Source organism: Fistularia commersonii, chromosome 4 (assembly GCF_037954325.1).
Source record: "Fistularia commersonii isolate RoL2024-O1a breed Wild chromosome 4, RoL_Fcom_v1.0, whole genome shotgun sequence".
Taxonomy (NCBI): domain Eukaryota; kingdom Metazoa; phylum Chordata; class Actinopteri; order Syngnathiformes; family Fistulariidae; genus Fistularia; species Fistularia commersonii.
In genome coordinates, this window is record NC_141287.1 from 9,747,783 (window position 1) to 9,766,688 (window position 18,906).

General features: G+C 39.4%; 1 protein-coding gene across 4 annotated transcripts in view; it reads right to left on the minus strand.

Annotated features, from left to right (window-relative positions):
- myo16 (myosin XVI) overlaps nucleotides 1-14,758 on the minus strand; it is an 88,504-nt gene extending 73,746 nt beyond the window's left edge. Inside the window, exons 1-2 of one of the 4 annotated variants that reach the window (XR_015106033.1) lie at nucleotides 4,730-4,822; nucleotides 121-390 (exon numbers count right to left, since the gene is read on the minus strand). Coding sequence is in view for 3 of the 4 variants with exons in the window: in XM_086145203.1 (XP_086001329.1) it covers nucleotides 121-390; nucleotides 4,730-4,775 (316 nt within the window). In the remaining variant the exon portion in view is untranslated. Of the gene's footprint in view, nucleotides 1-120; nucleotides 391-4,081; nucleotides 4,495-4,729; nucleotides 4,830-14,710 lie in introns of those variants that run through there. The other 3 variants (XM_086145205.1, XM_086145203.1, XM_086145204.1) reach the window with 3 other exon arrangements.
- Nucleotides 14,759-18,906: the final 4,148 nt, after the last annotated feature.

The window sequence follows — 18,906 nt, forward strand, 5'->3', positions numbered from 1 at the left end:
CACACTGCCCTTGAGGAGTTTGAAGATGTGTATGACAGTTAATATAGGTATTTCAAAAAGGCAAAAATCATAGCCAGTGCCCACTCTCATATTATTCTCTTACAATTCACATGCACACACCTTCCTTGTCATCGTGACGGATGATGGCATCTTGTATGACATCTGCAGGGCTGAAGCGGACTCGGTGCTTCTTGTGATGGGTAGCCTGGGCCCGAATCTGATGTCCACTCTGCTTGCGTTGAAGGTTCTCCTCCCTCTCATAATACGCCCTTAACTGGTCACAGCGCATCCTCCTGACAAGCCGCTGGCGCTGGCCAATTGGAAGAGACTCCAGGAGACACTGGTCTATCTCCATGTTTTGACGAAACACATTACATAGCTGGAAACAACCTGGCAAGATAAAGAGAATTATGGAGAAACATTTCATAAATTGATAGATGATGAAAAATTCTGTGTCATCAACTGGACTAAGAGTCAGGGGGACCACTTTGGTAAATCCATGTTCATTTGAATACAGTTTGAGAATGGCACGTAACATAAAAGATTCAGATGAGGAACAAATAAACAAAAGCAAATAAACAAAAAACAAAACAAACATGAACTCTGCCAGCCACTCCAGGTATTAGCCTTGGTGAAGGGGAACACACTGCGATTTCCACTTTGGATGTTTTGTGTTTTCATGCATTTTTTCATCTCTCTGTGCAGTTGTACCACTATTGTTACGTTAACTATTTAGCATATTATCTGTTGAGGATATTCACAGTGTCTGTTTAGCCCCTGGGTTTGTTGAAAGAGGCATTGCATTATTTTATTTGTCATCTCTCCTATGCCAACTGTGTGATTCTCCTGAATCATCATGTCTCAGTGGACCATAGCTAAACATACCCTACTGCACAGTAGCAGAAACAAACTATTATGATTTCCTTGGGTGATTTGTATGTACAACGTTTAAGGGGAAGCTAATTTTAGAATTTTTCTGGAAGTGTATAGGTTTACTCCCTTTATACATATACAATTTAAGTGAACATACAAATCAGTAGAAGGAGCTATGCATTTAAATAGTTCCCTTGGACCTGTCATCAGCAGCACTGACAGATTGACAGTTTCAGGCCACGGTGAGCTCTGTGGACATGCACGACATGGGGTCTTTTGCAGTATACACTGAGTTTACCTTTCTGACGCATTCTCTTTGACCACTATATCTATCTATTGTAGCTTTCTCATATACCTTTTGTTCCGAGTGCTTTGAATTTATTTTCGCTTAATTCTTTCTCCAATTATTCTATCTTAAATGTGGGCACGTCTCCGTCTCAGTAAATCCTATCTATCTGAATTAGCCCTAAACTGACTAAATTTGTCTTCTTGTTATGTGGTTGTTTCTTGTTTGTGGGGCATCTTTGAAGTGCTGCATGCTGCCATTATATTTCCCACATTCCCTGGTGTCTGTTCTTCACCTCTCTCTCTTTCTCTCGTCTTACAAGTCTAGACACCCAGAAATGAAAAGCAAGACAAGAATGATGTGAAGTGGTGCTACTTTGTGTCGACCATAAGTTCTCTTATTTAGATATATGACATGTGTTTTGACAATATACAAATACATGCAGGTGGAAAAAATGATGCCGCTGAGTATTTCTCTTGTTCAATATTCTTTTGTTTACTCAAACACTTGCTTCGCTGCCTCCATTTCGTGCTTATAAACATACACAGTCTACCAGCTTTATCTGCTCTGATATATTAGAGCATCACTCAAAAATAATCTCTCTTGTGTTCAAATCCCAAATAAGAAGGTCCCAAGAGCTGGGAGGTTGAGGGCATGTATCTGAACTTGGCTTCATATTGAGCAAACTGATAGTCCTGCACAATCAACCCACTGCCTCTTCCATTGAGCTGCCACTCCACCTATTTATAGTGCAGGTTTATTTTTCATTACCTTGGTATCACCTTTTTTTCTCTTCCGTTCGCGCACATTTCTCTTCTCCTCACCGCCTTTTTTCATATCGTAGGACACCAATAATCTGTAGTATGCTAATAGTATGTAGTAGTATATTAATAGTATGTTTTTCATTTTTAGCCACACTAAACTTCTGGCAATAGTTGATGAACTGACATTGATTGTGAATGGATAGTTCCATAGGCACGTGAACGTGTTTAACACAGGCAAGACTATAAAGCTATATAATTTCATTTGTTGGAGCGCACTGTTCATTGTATGGAAAAAAATTGCAAAATTTAAAGGGATAAAAATCCACCTAGAGGCCTTATTGACACATTAAAGTCAGTAACATCATCCTTGCAGATTTACCCAAATGTCATTGCGATCAATCCATCACTGAATGAATAAAGAGGAGATTCCATCCTAAGACGGCTGAGATCTGCATCAACCACACTAATCCATGAATTTTCTCGATGAACTGTATTGTCTTTTTAATATCGCTTCTCAAATATTACCGGTAAAAAAATATTACCGGTAAAAACTGCATTATTCCTGCAAAAAAAAACCAAAGAGAATACAGCAATCGTAGCAGCTCAGCCATTTAAAGGAAAATCTGAAAATCAGAATGCTTCCTGCTCAATGTCCAACAAATTTCTTTGCAGAATTTTACAGCAAACCATCCAAGTGACTGACTGATATATTGATATATTGATCCCAGATCTTGTATAGGGTTAGTAAACTGTAAACCATAGTAAGCAGATGTGTAGCAAATGTTATTAGCTCAGTGATTCAGTCTGTGGCAGCCTAGAATATGGATGAGGTCAACTTTTACACCATCTCTGACTCCATCACTGCCTTGACTTGTCGACTATGTCATCCTCTCTTTTTGGTTCAGACAATTATATCCCTCGCATTTTGTCACCCTGCTGTCAAGGCTGTGGTTCCATCAACCCATAAACACCCACTACCTGACAGACATCACATATGATGGCATATTTATGAAGACATGACCCATACCCAATGCAGAAACCTTTGGAGTAGATACATACTATTTCCGTCGGCTGGAAAAAAGTACGTCAAGACAAAATAAACGTCTCATTGCAGAAAATTTGTCAATAAACTATCTATGTCTTAGGACACGTACATTACCAAATTAAGAATTATCTGAACTATATAAGGATACAAAATCACATCTGGCCTCCATGTCTTTTTACAGCCGGAAAATGGATTTTCTTAGCTCTACTTTTAAATGGAGACATTAAATACATAACATTATTAGACAGAAGAATCCTATTCGTATCACGGGCAACAGACACGCTGATTTCCTTCTTCACACAATGCATATAAATGTACAAGGTGGTTGATCAAATGATGTTTTCTTGCAATGCTTTGTTCTCTTGCCTAATACCTCTTCACAGAAAGTGACACATTATGATGAAAACATGAGAATGACTGCATTATATAGGTATACGTTGAGGGATGAGAGATCCTTTATCGGAGGCATTCTCTGTCCATTTCCATCCTCCCTCCTTCCTATCATTCTTGCTTGCATTACCAGCTCCAAGTAGTAGCATTGATCCCCATTTCTTACCATCACTCTGTGCAAAGCTCGGCTGCATTCTTCATCTATCAGTTAGTCTATCTTCACCTACTTCCCATCGTCCAATCCCATTATTCCCCCACTCTATAAAGCACACTTCCAAAACACCCTCAGTTTCCCTCTTGATCTTCTCTCTGTGAAATGACTTTGTATCTCCATCACTCTGTCAGGATGTAATAAATATACCAAATGCCCAGGGTATCTGAGTCTCTGTGGCTGTGTTTCATTTTCTTTCCCTCTGCTGCTACCTGCCGCATTCACTGGTCAACTTCACACATCTGCAGCATTTCTCTGCGGCATGCTCACACACCCACTTACTGAACGCTCACATATATACATAACCAAACACACATACAAATATCCATACCAAGTTTTTCTTGTGCTGCTTTGTGGGCAGATGGTGACTAAACCAAAATATGATGAATGAAATTACTTACAATGCAAATCTGACACATTAGTTGCAGGGACACACATAAAGCAAGTATAAATACACTCATGCCTGCACACATATATGCTGACCAATAAAGAGATGCTGAATTTCTACTTACAGCATTTGATGAAGTGGTAGTGAGACATTTTTGAATAAGTTAGATATTCCACCAATCTGGCTGGGAGGCAGGTAGGAAGGTGATCAGGGTGCCAGTAAAAGTGTCAGGCAGCAAGCAGCTACAGGTTTGATCCAACTAACTAACACAGATCTCATAACCCAGCAGGATTCATTATTAATCTTGCTTCCTGCATCCTATCCAAACTCCGTTCCCCTGTCTGCATTATTCACCAGCAGTAGCTCCGATTGCACCCCATGCAGTATGTACATGCGCACAGACTCTGTCTCAGACTCTCTCACACACACACACACACACACACACATACACACACACACACATGCACGCACACACACACACACACACACATTCACTCACTCCCACGGTTAACCCATCAGCAAGTGAGCTGTGGCTGATTCTTGCTCCTCTTGCCTACAGCCAGATAACCAGCTCGCAATGTCTTCCCAGCCATGACTGTTGCACGTGCCCCTCTCACGTCATTGACTGACAGCCGGCTTAGCCCACCTCCCATTCAACACACCCCCAATGACGCAATGCTCCTCACCTCTTCACACACCCCCACCGGTCCCATTTTTCATGCACATATGAAGCCATTCATGCAAATGCACACTTCTTGAAATGATCATCTACCTTTTTTGGTAACTGGAATTAAAAGGGAGCGAGAGGTTTGCCTCATAGCCACTTAGTGTGGCTACAACACTGCAGCTGGAGGAAACAAGAGGAAACTGAAGGAGAAAGAATAGGGTAGGAATTAAAAATGGAGAATATGCAGATACAGCAGGGGGAGCAAGAGGAGGAAGAATAAGCAGGACATGCTGAGGACGGGGACGGGGACAGAGTTGAGGGGGGTTTAAAATGAACAGAAGGATAGCTTTAATGGAGAGTGAGGGAGAGAAGGAGAGAGAGAGAGAGAGAAAGAGAAAGGGAAAGAGACACGGAGGCACAGAGAAAGAGTGAGAGAAGGTGCTGCAGTGCGGCTTTTTGGTGTGATGACAGGTTAAGTGCTCATCAATGGTTCTAACTATCTGCAATTTATCAGATGATGAATATAGTTTAGTTTAGATGTATAGTTTAGTTTAATGGCATGGCTTAAGACCACTATGTTATGCACACTTGCTGGCAAATATAGTGAGAGTATGACACAGTAAGTGCCCTAACTGAGTGCAGTGTCATTGTGTTGGTGGGCAATCCTTGTGATTTCAAGCTTTAAGGCTCATTTGCTTTAATTAATGTCTCAGCTTAACATTGAAAAATATTGGGGGGGGGGTTATTTGTCATGCTAAGACAGTCAAAATGCAATGTTTTTGAGTAGAAGAACCAGTTATCCACAACTATCCACTATCCACAACACAGAACAACACAAAGAAATCAGCAAAGTTTATATTTCGTAAAAATATAAACATCAAGATCAATTCAAATAAGCTTTGCCTACATACATGTGCAAGGTCTAGATCTAAAATTAAGAATCCAAGTAATTGGAATCATAAAGTGTATGAGTTTGCACACGACTATAGGAGGTTAGATGATAAGTAGATAACGCGAAGATATTGGGAACAGACAGGCACAGGAGATGGAAAAAGAGAAAAGCAAACCGCAAACACATAATATAAGTGAAAGTTAAGCTCCTTCAAAAAGCATAATTTGTAACTGAAATGGGGTTATGACACATTTTATATGCGCCAGCGTTCTTACACATGCAGGTCATACATCATGCTGCATTTTCTGTGGAAGATTTGAACAGAACGTTTCCCACTCCTGTCAAACATGAGCATGTGGGGATGGAATAAAATAGCATGAGAAGCAGGGGAGGCTTATTTAGTGAACTCACAGTGGCAGCAAGGCAAGGTTGAAAGGGAATGAAAAAAATAAAGATAGACTGAAAGAAGGATGTGTGTGTCTGTGTGTTCGACTGGATGCTCGAGTAATTCCTGTCATTAGAAATCAGGTCACAGATACATGCGGCATCTCCTCCGAAATAAGTATCCCTACAGAGTCTACCTGAGAAATATAAATACTTGTATGCGCATACACATATATGCACATTTGTTTTGAATGCTCTCATTTAAGCTGAACAGGCATGTACAGCAAGCCACAGGTCATAGTATAACCTGTGGCTTGCTGTATATGCCTGTATAACCGTTATACTATAAGCGCATTATCATCAATAGTCAATAATAAACCTTACATACAACCATTCATAGAGGACCCATAAACATTCACACTATGCTGCTTACTGGATAAAATGGTATTTTGATGAAAGATAGCACCTCTCCCACTGACACTTTAGCCATGACATCCAGACCTCACAGCTTGCAGATGTGACAGGAAAATGTCATACTTTTTCATCCCAATGTCATGAAGCATTAACGACTCTTTCTAAATCTTTTTGTCATCGCCTGCAGCTATAGATGTGTAACATGCTGTATGGGGGAACAGTGATGTGCTGGCAAACTAAGACCAGATTTGACACAAATTCTCAATGTGAAACATGCTGCTTGGAGGCGTGTTGACTCAACTGAAGTGTAACTGTAAGAGGATAATGGGATGGAGTTTTGTCCTGAATATTACCGGTACTAAATCCATACTGCACTGAGGTGAAGGACTGAAACAGGGCACATTGAATGGATAAAAAAGAAATTAACTTTTAATTTCATTGTTTATGAAGAAAACATTTTTAATAAGCTGAAACATTAATTCAGGGTTGTTCCCAGTATATTGCAAGACCAGCAGGCCCACCAAGCATAACCCCTGACCCCCTGAAAATCTAAAGTACAAAATGTATGGCCAGCGTCATTTTGCTTTAAAATCATGAGGAAATAGATCTTGAATCCTATTTTTAGCCCCACACCACTTCCAACATTTACTCGTTAACATTTAGTAGAACCCTTCAGGACCATAAAATATAATGTCAAGCAGGAATAATAAGAGCCAGAATGCTTTTGACATTTTTCCTTTTAAAACAATCAAACTAATCATCTAAGTGAGCTACTATAAACCTTAACAACTCCAGTAAGTCAATGTCATGATCCTGGCCTCATGTTGATGATGTGCAGTTGGTTTGTAAATCATCCTGGGAAGCATTTGTTCAACAGTTAAGTAATTCTTTTAGCAGCAATTAAATTAAAGCACTGATTTTAATCCTAAATGAATGAATATCAGCCAGAAATGTATAGCATTGCTGATAAGTGAGGACAGAGTTAGCTAAAATCTCTTGCTGATTCATCAGCGAAAAAATGCAGGGTTTCCTTATTTAGCTGGAAACAAAGAAAACACTAAAAAAATCCTGCTTTCGACTTATGGCTAATTTAGGTAAGTACATTGTATATGTAATGCTGAATGGTGCAGCTACAGGAAACATTAAGGGAGATGATTTCTTGAAAATGTTTAGTATAGTGTGTGAGTCACATACAGGATTCTTGGACTGAAAATCACGGTCTGAATTAAAGGGCAGAAAAAAAAATCCATCTATCCATCTATTGTCTGCCGCTTATCCTACATTCAGGGTGGCGGGGGATGCTGGAGCCTATCCCAGCTGTCATCGAGCGAGAGGCGGGCTACATCCTGGACCGATCGCCAGTGAATTGCAGAGCCACATGTATAGACAGACAACCATCCACTCACTCACTCTTTCAGGGCAATTTTTCCCAATTTTTTTTCAATTAACATGCTGCATGTTTTTGAGAAAACCCATGCAGACATGGGGAGAACATGCAAACTCCACACACAAAGGTCCCCTTTTCAAAATCGAACCGTGCTGTTGATAAGAAAATGATTAAAAATCAAATTTGTAGATCATTTATTAATCTTTTGTAGATCATTTATTAATAAACATATTTATTTTTGTTTGTAAATTGATTGAAAGTGTGGATAACTGCATAAGAAATAGCACTGACTCAATGCAGGGCACTAAAAATGTCTTTGAAATATACATTTCCATAATTCCACCTATGATCTGGTATCTTAGTGGTGTCATTACTCTTTGTAGGAGCGTCTGGTCCCTTTGGAAGCATATTTGCAGCCATATTTTGGGGAAAATCCTGAGATGCTTATTCAGACTTTTTATTTGAGTGATTAGACTGAACCTCGCCTTCTGCCAAAACAGCTGCGATATACTCTTAACATAACTTGTGTCTTCATTTTACTTTGAACAGCTGGCGTTTTGTCATCATCACCTTCATGTGTCAGCCAGTGCGATAAATGCATCATGATGTGTGTTGTTACGCTTGATTGTGGGCATATTGCATCTGAATTTGTATGCTCATGGTAACAGCAAAGCTAAAGGGCGCACAGAAAATTTGAATGTTAATGCATTGTGTAAGAATATACATCTCTTCAAAATACTCTCTCTTTGAAATTATAACACAGATGCTTGATTATTAGAATGTGAATACTATTTGCATGTTCAATAAATGGCTAATACGAAACATGCGCATATGTGTACAAACCCTTACCGATCAAGCTCAAACCGTGCAACTATGGAAAACAAGGTATTTTCAAGGCTTTTTTTTTTTAATTGGATGGAAACCTGGGATCTTATTCCTAAACACATATAAAATTACCCTAACTGTCAGGCTTAACCAGCTTTCCATTTTGTCATCTTTGGAAGCAGAAAGACTTATTCCATTCTTGCAAAAAAAAAAGCTTTATGGAAGATTGTGCACATCATATGTCAATTTCAGTGTCATCTTGTGGATGCTGTATATTGATATTGTTCGCACAATTTGTATGTGACCAATGTCATCTGAATTTGTAGATGGTAAATGTTCTCAACTTACATAGCGCTTTCACACCCCTGTGGTTTCAAAGCGTGTTATGCTAGAAAGCATTCATCCATTCACACACCAGCTGAGCTGCCATGCAAGGTGCTAAACAAGGGTTGGAGTTCAGTGTCTTGCCCAAGGACATGCAGACAGCAGGAGCATGGGATCGAACTGCCAACCTTTAAATTGTAGGGGTATCTGCATAACTAGGCCACAACTGCTGTTATTGTTTGACTGAAGATAGGAGCCACAAAAAAAATAAATAGAACAAATTAAAAACAAATGTCACTATCTCTTTTCATATATGAATACAAATTCTCACAATTTGGCCCTCAAACGACATTGCTGACAATGCTGAAGACATGAAGGAATCTTAATGAGAGAAATTATATAGAGCCCAAACAGGAGGTCTACTGAATTGACAACGCTTTCAAGAACTGACTCCCTTCCTTTCCTGCCCTGTTTGGCCAATAAACTGCTTGTTACATTTGTCCGAGGAAATGACATCATTGCAGCTTAAGCCAAGCATCTTTATCTATTTTACCCCAAGCATCTGGTTCCTGAGGGAAAGTGCTTTAAGAGCCTCATCTCTACCTTTTTATCCTCATGTCACTCTAATACTGAAGTAAAACAAGAATGATCTTACACTTGCAGGGATTTATTATTTGGATTGACTTTAAAAAAGTTTCGCTGAGATTTATTCTGCCATAAGCCATAATAATGGAAGTAAAGGTAGGTTGTCCTTCCGTCAATATTAAAAACAATCAGAAGGGATTACTTGAACATTTGAGGTGACATATATTGAAACACAATGCTTGGTTATCCATGTCTCTTTTCAATTTTGATTAGGATGATTGTATTGGTAGACATGAAGCGAACATTCTCAGTGAATGATTGTATTACGCTGTAGCTCTGCAAGGACAAACGAAAAGAGTTAATGAAACATAAGATACACCAGAGCTTCTTGTAGCAACTTTTTTTTTGTAAGCTGTAAAAGCCAGAACAAACCAGAAACTTCACTAGGGGCCATATTAGGTACTGTGGGCACATGCACAAAGACAAGACATTTGTTAGAAAAAAAAACCAAACAAAATAATTTGGTTCATTTATGCGTATCACACAACTCATCCAAGGCCAAGCCAAGAATAGTATATTATGGAGACCCTCCAGTAGATTGCAGTTTTGCAATTTTATAAATATATGCAAATTCACCTAACCTATGCAATATTTTTATTCCTTTTCTTTTAATTTAGTCATTTTGAATTTGATCAAAAAGTCAGAGCACACTATTTTCCAATAGTTGCCGAATTCTGGTGGAACAACTGTAAATGGTCGATGGATGGACACAGATTACTGCAGACGCTTCCAAAATGGTTTTTTACTCTACTAAATGACAGAAAACTCAGTCACTGATGCAACAGCATTGGAAAGTATTGAAAGAATTGAGCTGTGGGTCTTACAATGCTGAGGCTAGTCTGATGTTGATACTTAAACAAATACACTACAAGACAGACAGGAAAGGTCTTCCAGACTGTGTGTGTATGATGAGAGACACAACTAAGCATACAGATGATGTTATTGAGCCAGATGAACAACAAGGAAATTCTCTCGAACTATGTTGGCATTTTTTGAACTTTTAATTGGACTGTGACTTTGTGGTCCAAATTAATTACTTATATGTTGCTTTTGATTTGTCCTTTGACAACAGAAGCACAGAATATTCATTATCTCGACATTTTATATCAGTAATACTCAGTAGAAATCAAACATTACAACAAAAGCAAACTCAGCTGTCATATGCTGTTAACATCAACAAGGGGTGATAGATGAGAAAAGAAGTGATCCAAAGAACAGCTTGATTTCATGATGAAAGATGTCAACAGTCCTCATCGTAATGCATGTAAAGAGATTATATCAATTATTGGTTGAAACACCAGCAGGAGGCTCAATGAGCACAGATCATCACAACATGGGCTTGGATTCCAGGAATGTCCTGCTTCATTATGTGTTATGATAATATGGCATTCACAGGGACATGCTGGGCTGTTTTTTTCTTTTACAAAAAAAAAAAAGTAACAAAAAAAAAAAAAGGACTGGTTAAGAAATATACAGATTTGCATCTGACTCATTTCATAGCAAACTCCTACTACACTCTCAGGCTAAGATAATTATGATTTGCCCATCAATGTGTAAGGAAGTTTTACTTTATATTTGAACATAGTCAGATGTACATTCCCTTAAGTCTACACCATTTTTTCAACGTAAGAAATGAAGAATGACCCACTTAGACTTGTGTGTGTCTACAATACTCAATACTTTTCTAGGTATTGGTAACAATAACATTTCATAAACTTCCTTCCATTAAATTTAGCAACAGTCATTCTGTGCCAGCACAGTAATGAGCAAAAAACATTTCAAATGATAGCAGTCTTATTAGCTCAGACAAGGAATGGTTATATATGATTTAAATTTCTACGCCCTCAAGCAGCAATTTGCAACTCGCTGTGTTGTAACAAACTCATTCCAGAGCCCTGGCTCAGGTTTACCAGCCTGTATCATTATAGTCTGACAAAACAGGCAAGGGGCTGTGCAATCTCACCTTATGAATAAAAAGATGTGCACAGAACAGTGACAAGACTCAAGCATATTAGTTTGCTACAACAGAAGAGACAAGTTTTACATTCCAGTGGTAATCTTGAACCTGCAGATGGGTACCATATACTGTTCCTTTGGCATTTTAGTTATAAATGCTGCACTTATTAATTGAACATTTATGTGGCATGTGCTCTTCAAATCCTGTAATTTTGCAGATCAGTAGTCTATAGCAGCAGGGCTAGCAGGTAAAAGAACAGTTAGTGAACTTCTGCCACATGTTACAGTCAAAAGTAGCAAACTAGCAGACAAATAGAGCTCATTATCACATCTGGCTATGAAGATGGAAAACAATGGCATGCTGAAATCATCAGAGAGAGGAACCCTCGGGGAATAGTCAGTAGGTTCAGAAGAACCTTGTAATAAAATGAATTAATATAGGACAAATGCAGTGAGATTCAAATGAGAACGATTACGATTAATAAAGCATGAGCTGCTTCACATATTTCTGCTTCTCTCCACGATTCGGTACAATATCCCCATCCTGTCAACCACGCAATCTTTTAAAATTGAAGGGGGAACATTTTATTGTCATCTTATTTTTTCCCACCGCTCCCTATCCTCCAACTAAAAGAAGCTGTCACAATGGGCAACATGAGATCACCAGCAACCTGCAGACAGCAGTCAATGTCAGACAAACAAAAGACACTGGCAAATAAAGCATCACTCTGCAAAGAGCAAAGTCCTCACCCTTTTCTGTTCTGACCTCACTAGAAATTACAAACGTGAAAACTGTCCAACACACAATGGCAAACAAGAACTCTGTCTGTAGTTCAAAGTACTCTAACACACCCATGCTGAGTTGGATCTCACCACTAACCCCCATCATTATTCAGCTTGTGTTCCCATGCTGTGCCCACAGCTGTAAAGTTCAAGCACAAACGTCCCCAGGGATACTCTATGTTTACATTGTGTTTGCAAATGTGTGCGGACACAGTGCACGCAAACCTACACAAGGCAAGCCCAAAACAACTTTGGCTGGTTACTCTTCCAATGCCAGCTCTTACTATACTTAGACCAGCAACTATAGCAAACTGATAAAATGTGGCTATTCAGCTAACATTGGCCGCTACTAAACAGGCGCAGGGATGAGGTAGAATAAAAGGGCAACCAAATCATCAGTGTTAAAATAAATGTGCCAGATGACAGTGGATCTGAAAACTAAATTACTGATGGTCTCACAGCTGACCCCACCAGACATGAACTATTGCAGCTGCAGAAAGATAACTATTTTCTTAATGATGACAAAGGAAAATCACTAATTCCTTCATTGAATTCACCATGTTAAAAATAACTTTTTTAGAGAAGCTGACAAAACAAAAATTGTCTCCTATGAATGTGTGCCTCCATGTTCTGTAAGAAAATGCATGACAACAGGTTGACGGTTTCTCCAGCAATTTTTTTGCATTTCTGTGGTCGTCTCACTAGTTTGAATAACATCACCGTTTTCTGAACTCTTTGGGGGCACGGTTGTGTGGTGGTGGCACCAATGAAGGATCTGAAAATTTGTTTTAAATACATGAACTTAATGGGCACAGTTTCCTACACTGACAGTTCTCCAACCCACTCTATCATGTTTGGTGAAAAGAGCAGGCTTTCTGGGTGATCCCACAAATGATCTTGTAAAGCAGAAGACATTTCGACTTGCTGTAAGTATTGTGGGTTAAGTTTTGGTTTGAGGGTGAAGACTACCTAACTCAACACACATATACATATTCAAATGTGTATGTATTCAAAAATAAATATGTGCTGCGTACTGCTGTAATTATATGCTTATCAGGGAAGCAAAAGAATTTGATGTTTTTCAGTACAGTGCTATAGCTATATGCTGCTCATCCACAGTCAGGTTTCCAAAAATCACATTTAAGCAGCATTTTCAGACTTGCTCTCCTCCCCCTCTTCATTCATTAAGCCAATGTCAAAGCTTATATTAAAGCACATTAATACTATTTATATCTTAATCTGATTAGTGTTTTTTGTGGGGTTTTTTATTCACCATCATTTAATTTTGCTTTTTGCCTCAAATTCAAATATTACACACCATCGAAACACCCCAGTTTATAATAAGATCTCTGTAGGCTCTTCAAGAGAATAACTCATTTGTTTCATGAATTGTGTTTTACAAGGTGGCTTAAATTGTCTGTACAATTAGCCTTTTCCATTAAGTGCATTGTGTTCTGTCATCCTTTTCCAATTCAGTCTTTAAAACATGTTCAAAAATGTGCTGATGAAAACCCAAGTGATTATTGTTGTGACACCCACTGATGTAACCAACAATTTTACAATCTCACACATCCGATGAGATGCATTTCCATCAGGAATACACACCAGTTGGTACCCCCAGGAATGGATTATACTCCCAAATTAAGCTGAAATGTTGATCCTTTCATCCCTAATGTAATCTCTTTTCTGCAGGATGTTGGCCGAGAGAAGAGACAGAGCTAAAGATCTTGATAGGCCTTGCTGTGACTTCTAGCAGCCACCCTTCAAGGGTCAATGTAGGTCACCCAAGTTATTAATCATACAATCACATGCATGGCAGAGCTTTTCCAGAGAACTTGCAGCCAAATATTTACTCCAATTTTTTTTTTTAAACATGTTTTTCATCTAGTTTTATTTAAATTATTTCTTTAATGATAATAATTTTATTTAAGATTCTTTGCTTAAGTGTCCTTTGGTAAAATATTGAGAAGTTCTATGAGTAATACTGTGATGACGTGATCAGACCAATTTCCCAAGGGGTCAAATACTTATCTTGTAATCAGAAGTATCGGCCTCTAGACAGGATTTCACAATAGTTTTCTCACACATTGTTGGGATACTTTTAATCATGCCGCTCTAAGATGTGACACAATTATATTGAGACTTGACTAGCACATCAATATTCTGATCCGTATTGCACAATCAGCTGTTCATGCCTGGTGAGAGACATGCATGCTTGGTAAGAAATATCGGTCAATTAACACATATTTAGATTTATGACAACTACACGGCTACACTGCTTTTTCTCTCACCCTCAGATCACCAGAACTACACTATATCCATCAACACAAACACCCACATGTTCACTCTCCATACTTGTCTCACATGTTGTCAAGACCAGAAGGATGTTATGAGAGAGAGAACCCGCCCCTACACTCACCATTGCCGAAATCATACTTAAGCCTAATTGGAGGAGAAAAATATAGAAAAGCCTTACCGCGGAAATCCCATCCACACCACGGAAAGGGGGAAAGACGATTGTGTGTCTGCCTCCCTACGAGAAACCCAACGAAAGCCACCTCCCCATGCTCCACCACCAAATCAATTTCACACTCTCTCGCTGCCCTACCACTGTGATGTCATTCATTCATCCGCTTCTCTGTAGCCATGGCAACTCTGCTACTTGAAGCTGTTCATTCTTTTACATTTGTTCCTTTCTCTCTCCATCGATGTCCCTCCCCCTCTCCAGACCACAGTGAACCCAGCCCACTTGCTCAATCTTAGAGGTACAGTTACGCCCCCAGTATCACGAACATCCCCTTTTCCTTCACAAACACATCTTTGGGACAAAAAAGGAAAAGAAAAAGAACGTCTGAGTGGTTTGGGTCACAGTAAGGTGGGGTGACCCTGGATTCACTTCACACAGCACAATTGCCCTGAGGAGTTTGAGGTCAAAAATACTTTTGTCAAGAGAGATGGTAGACAAAGACAACTGGCAGACAAGCGGGCCACAGCAGAGCCTGGATTTGTGCAGCTGGAAATCTCTTCAGACACAAGAGAGCTCATTTGCACACAGACATGCAGGAACATAGAAACGCAGACACACAAGCACACGCAGACAAACACACAGACTGTCTCACACACAGAAGCCCAACACTTGGCTGCGTTGAGTGTTGTGATGAATAGTTAATGACCACCAATGTCATTTTTATGGAGGTTCTCTGTAAAAGTCCTCACAATTATCTCGGAAAAAGTAGAGAAAACCTGGTCACTGTTGGACTGTTCTAAAAAATGCACATCAGTAGTCTGTTCAAAGACATTTCTGTCATCTATTTGTTTGATTTTAACCCCAGTGTATTTATTCTCTCCTTTACAAACAAATGTTGAAGATTATCACCAAAGTCACAACTCTGTCACTTGCCAAGCATCCCTACCTCTCACCACCAGCCCACTGAAGGGGACCTCTATCCTTTCTACACTTCAGTGCTTTTATAGGTCTGGTGGAGTTTCCTGCTGTATTTGTGACTAAATGGCCAAAGCCCTTTATGGAGCACAGGGACCTGGGCCAAGTCTAATAAATTGCCTAAAGTAAGTCCCCTAAGAGGCATGGATCTGCAGGTTTGCTTGAGACGCCAAATTAAGACAGAGAAAGGAAGGTTATCTCTGAAAACAGAGTGAATTAATCTGCTGTCAGATTTATTCACCTATTGTCTGTTTTTAAATTATCTTCGTGGATATTTTGCTATTGGAAAACATCCATCTGGATCTTACAAGTCCTCATTGTTACTCTATCTCTCCGCTGTCCATCACACATAATGAACAGAGGCATGAACAATGATTCTTTTTCCTGATTCAGAAATGAGTATTTATAGGTACATCAAGTCATCATTCACTCCCACTTCCATATTTCACACAACAAAAACTGAAACAGGCAGTTACATCTCTAAGTCTATCAGTTCTTGGGACACTCGGACACTTCAAGGCTCAAGTTGAAATGTGTCATTATGATATGGTCTTGTTTTCTTGGAAAAAAAAAGCATGACACACATTAACTACTTTGTTACTACAATCAAAAACAGTTCTTTTACATAGTAGGATCAGAAGTAGCCACAATATCAGGACTAATTATGAGTGTTTGATGTGGTTTATCAGGCCTATCAGCTTATAAGGTTAGCAGATCAAACTGCATGTGTGCCCACGTACATGGAAAACAATATACATAATGTGGACTGGACCTATGATTAAGCCTGTACACCTTACAAGCATTAGCAGATAATAAATCAACACTAATGGAACATCAGCTGTCTTCTTTCACACCCGCTAACAATGAAATAGTACAACACATTCTCTTCCTTAGATACTAGTTTGACAGTAATCCTTATTGCAGGACACTGAGTTGGAGCGTATAATAGCATAGTCAAGGGGGGGCATCATGCCTCATTAGGTACTGACCTAATTTGATTGGGGTTGAATGTGAGAGATGACATGTTTGAAATCATGGACACTGCATCAAAGCCAGATACAAACTTTCATTTTGGTGTAAATTCCCATCACAAAGCTGTACTTTTAAAGAAGATGCTTTGCTGGTCCTATTCACATCATTACTATTTCTCTGCACCTAGGAAGGCTCACACTCAAATATACACCATCTTGCTGCAGGCAAGAAAATCTGGTAAGAGGACAAATGTTTTGTTTTTGTTTTGTTTTTTTGCACGGGGGAGGGTCCAATGTCTATGTGTGTGTGTGTGTGCGTGTGTGTGTTCATGTATGTGTCTCAGCAGCTTGATGGTGATGGGTGAGCAGTGAAGCGGTTACTTTCTCTGCACCTGCCTACATGCACAAGGAGAGGATCAGCAGCTTTATTAGCTGTTCCTCTTTTCTTAACAGTTCTTCCTTTTATCACTTTTCCTGCAGATGAACACTTAAATTCTTCCACTAACATACACTATCATAACTCTCATAATCAAGTTTTCATTTTCTACTCCACTGAGGGAGGTTTCATTTCCTCTTTCCGGGGAAAATATCTGACCAAATAAAAGTGCACAGTCAATTCAACTTTCTTCTTGTTCAGAGTTTGCATTGTGAACTAGAAGGAAATAAAGGCTTCAACAGGCAAATACAACAACAGTATGTTATGACAAGCCTAGGTATGGACCTTGACAGTGACATCCCTTATGGACATGGTGGCCATGAATAGCTCCAGAAGGGACACAAAGACTGGAAGGCTGTCGGTCACATTCCAGCAACAGCAGGCCTACGTAAATGTGAGGAAGACTTCTATAGAAGGATGGGGTCAGATGGCTCACAGCCTCCTTCCAGCCCAACAAGGATGGCTACCGTAATGGACTTTTTGTTACCCTGAGCACCTGGTAAGCAGAAATATTTGCTTTGATATGTTTTAGAGGGAATCAATTATATTCTATAGGTTTGGATCTAATCTTGGCTGGCTGGAAGTGGTCCACTACCGAACAACATGTTGCTGCTGCTGCTGCCAGCAGTGTTCACCACCTGTCATTAGGTTTAGCTGCTGCTGGTGTACACCAACTGCCAAGTTCCATGGGTCTATCTTTTAAGAAGAGTCTGCAATTTCATCCTAATCTAAAGATAATTTTCAACTCATTCAGGAATTCTTCAGTGTACAGAAAAAATTGCAACTGGAAAAGTTATAGAACAACATATATCAACATATCAAGTGCCTTTATTTGAGTAGTGATAGATATACAATTCACCACTGTGTTGTTCAAATGTATACCTTTGTGTATGAGGGTTTAACTTGTAAGCTATACAGCATAATTCCCTTGTTGTCAACTGAGCTGCAAACTTTTTAACTTGGAAAGTACATATGCATCTATAGTTTTCCAAATTCACAAAGTCTTGACATCTTGAATTGATTGGCAATGCACTTATTCAGTTTTTAAGGAAGATAAATGACTTCCCCAGATAAACAGCAACCCCCACAATCCCATTCCACTCTTGTCTGCACAGTCAGCTGCCTTCCTCTGATGTCAGGGACATGAAATGCATCTACTGGGAGTGTGTGCACCATTTCATGTCTGTGTGCCTTTTCATCCTGCTATTTGGGCTACAGGAGAGCTGTCAGCCAAAGGAACAGCCAAGGAAATCCAGTAAGCAAATAGCTGTCCAGTATCATCCAAGAACCTATTGAGAAAAATCAACACTAACATGTCTCGTCCTCAATGGGGGATTAAGTTTACGCCTCTTGATCGAGTGACTCACTAGTATTCAAGTGAATTTAACATTTCAGATTCTAATTTCTCATGATGGAAACCCAACATAAGCATAGTAAAGGTTATTTCTGCACCTATTTGACTCTTACGTGCACTTTGTTTTTCACACACGGCGTGAACCGATCATCTGTTGCTGTTAATCTTTACAATGTAACTTTACTGTCATAATCTGTAGATTTCATACATGGAGGAGATATCAGCATTACAACAACTTACCATAGAAAATGTGTAAAACAACCTGATCCAGTCCTGTCTGTGTCAAGTGTCCAGACCTCAACAATAAGTTAATCCCTTTTAAAGCAGACATAGACAGAGCCACTTTGCTCTTTCTGAAGTCACAGCACGAGTGAGGAGGACCGTCTTTTTCTTGAGCGTCTCTTAAGCTGTCACAAAAGCTGGTTGATCAAAAATGTCATAGCTATTCCTTGTCCCTTTCATCAGTTGC